Source organism: Rutidosis leptorrhynchoides, chromosome 4 (assembly GCF_046630445.1).
Source record: "Rutidosis leptorrhynchoides isolate AG116_Rl617_1_P2 chromosome 4, CSIRO_AGI_Rlap_v1, whole genome shotgun sequence".
NCBI lineage: Eukaryota > Viridiplantae > Streptophyta > Magnoliopsida > Asterales > Asteraceae > Rutidosis > Rutidosis leptorrhynchoides.
In genome coordinates, this window is record NC_092336.1 from 516,684,342 (window position 1) to 516,686,437 (window position 2,096).

General features: G+C 41.1%; 1 protein-coding gene across 1 annotated transcript; it reads right to left on the bottom strand.

Annotated features, from left to right (window-relative positions):
• Positions 1-434: 434 nt before the first annotated feature.
• On the bottom strand, positions 435-1,883 carry LOC139842505 (uncharacterized). The gene is made up of 2 exons (XM_071832637.1): positions 1,271-1,883; positions 435-772 (listed from the first exon to the last, which is right to left on the bottom strand). Exons 1-2 carry the CDS (start codon positions 1,881-1,883, stop codon positions 435-437), a joined length of 951 nt encoding a protein of 316 aa, XP_071688738.1.
• Positions 1,884-2,096: the final 213 nt, after the last annotated feature.

Genomic DNA, 2,096 nt, shown 5'->3' on the forward strand with positions numbered 1-2,096 from the left:
ATAAAGTATGCCGACGTCCACGTAATAGCTTTCCAGATCTTGTGTAGATTCGTCGGAAGGTTGTTTTGATTTGATCCGTTTAACAAGTCGCCGAGGTGTATATCAGGAGGGATATTCAAGTTCCATCATTTATGAATTCTCGCCCGAATGTCTTTCGCGAAGTCACACGTTAGTATGGCATGGTTTGTTGATTCCGCAACGTTATTACATATAGGGCATAATAACGAAGTTAAACCATCACCACGCATTACTAGTTCCGTTTTAACCGCAATTCTTTCCTTTAACACTCGCCAAATAAAAATACCGATTTTATGTGGTATGAAATTTTTCCGAAGTGTTTTCGCACTTACATTATTCCTTGAGATGACGTTGTTCTCGATGATAGCCGCCATTTTCTTCGATGAGTACCCATTGGAGTTGTTAAGTTTGCACATTCATCTTGAATGACCCGAACCAATATCGGCCGAACCTGCGATGATAGCCGATAGTTGATCTTGCTCGCCTAGTAATCTTCCTGTTAACATTCTTTTCCACGCCCAATTGAAAGACCAAACACCATTAGCGAATGTTACCCTTTCACGAACCGAACATGAACTATTAGAGTCGAGTCTATGCAACTGTGGGAATAACGATTTGAGAAGGTTGTTGCCAACCCATAAGTCATCCCAGAATTGTATGTCATGCCCGTCTCCAATAATTCGCACAAATTGATCTTCAATGTTTATTCCAGCATCAAACATATCCACACCAAGTTTAATGATGTTGTCCCACACTGAAACACATTTCTTCAAACCATTAGAATTATAAGACCCCAACCCGCCATCCCGCCCGTAAATGCTCTTGATTATGTTAACCTATAGTGTATCGTTTTCATTACAGAAACGCCACCACCATTTACCCAATAACGCCCAATTTTTGGATTAAAGTGATGTAATATTCATCCCGCCCCCATTATATGGTAAAAGAATGGAGTCCCATTTCACCCAAGATAATTTTGATTCATTTCCCGACACACCCCAAAAAAACTTACGACGCATGTTTTCGAGAAGGTTGATAACGGATGAAGGTGCACGAAACATCGAGAAGAAATAGAGAGGTAAGCTACTAAGAATCGACTTGATAATCGTTAACCTACCCTCAAACGACATCGTTCTAGACTTCCAAACCGATATCCGTTAATTTTTACTTTTTCAATAATCGGATTCCATGCTTCTTTTTTCTTTCATTTTTTCCCCAATGGGCATGCCTAAATATGCGAAAGGGAGCGAACCTGTATTGCACCCCAAACGAGCAGCCATGTTCTCGGTTGTAAATTTGGAAACACCCACACCATATAGATAAGTTTTCTTGAAATTAATTCGCAATCCCGACAGTTTTTGGAAACAAATAAGTGTCTTGTGAATGTTTCTAATGTTGCGTTTGTTCCAATCACCGAAGAAGATTGTGTCTTTAGCGAATTGAATATGAGAGATGACTATTTTATTATCCCCAATTTCCACTCCTCTAATGATATCGTCCTTAACCAAAATCTTGGAGAGGATGTTTAAACCTTCGCTTGCGATGATGAAAAGATAAGGTGATAATAGGTCGCCTTGCCGAACACCTTTTTGAAGGTTAAACTCTTTTTTCTGGGAGCCGTTAATCAATACCGAGATAGAGGTCGGGCGAAAACACGATTCAATCCATTTCCTCCATTTAAGACCAAATCCCATCTTTTTCATGATATCAAAAAGAAATTTAGCAGCAGTGGAGGTGTTAGGCTTAGAAGTAGAGGTAGAAGCATCATAAGGATGAAAACGACGACACATCTGAAGTGATTGGTTGTCATAATGAAAACTCTTACAAAATGGGTTATTAGCTAGAGCAGGTCCTTTAGGTATCATACGGTGGCCTCTCGGTCCGTAGGGGTTAACAAAGTCGGGATCAACAAAAGGTGATTGGGAACGAGTAGGTGAATCGGGCAAATTAGGTTCAGATTCGGATTCGGGTTCCGGGTCCTCCTCGGGATCCTCCTCCGGTTCCTCTTCCGGTTCTTCCTCTGGTTCCTCTTCCGGCTCTTCTTCTTTCGGTTCGGATTCCATCTCGGGTTCAGACTC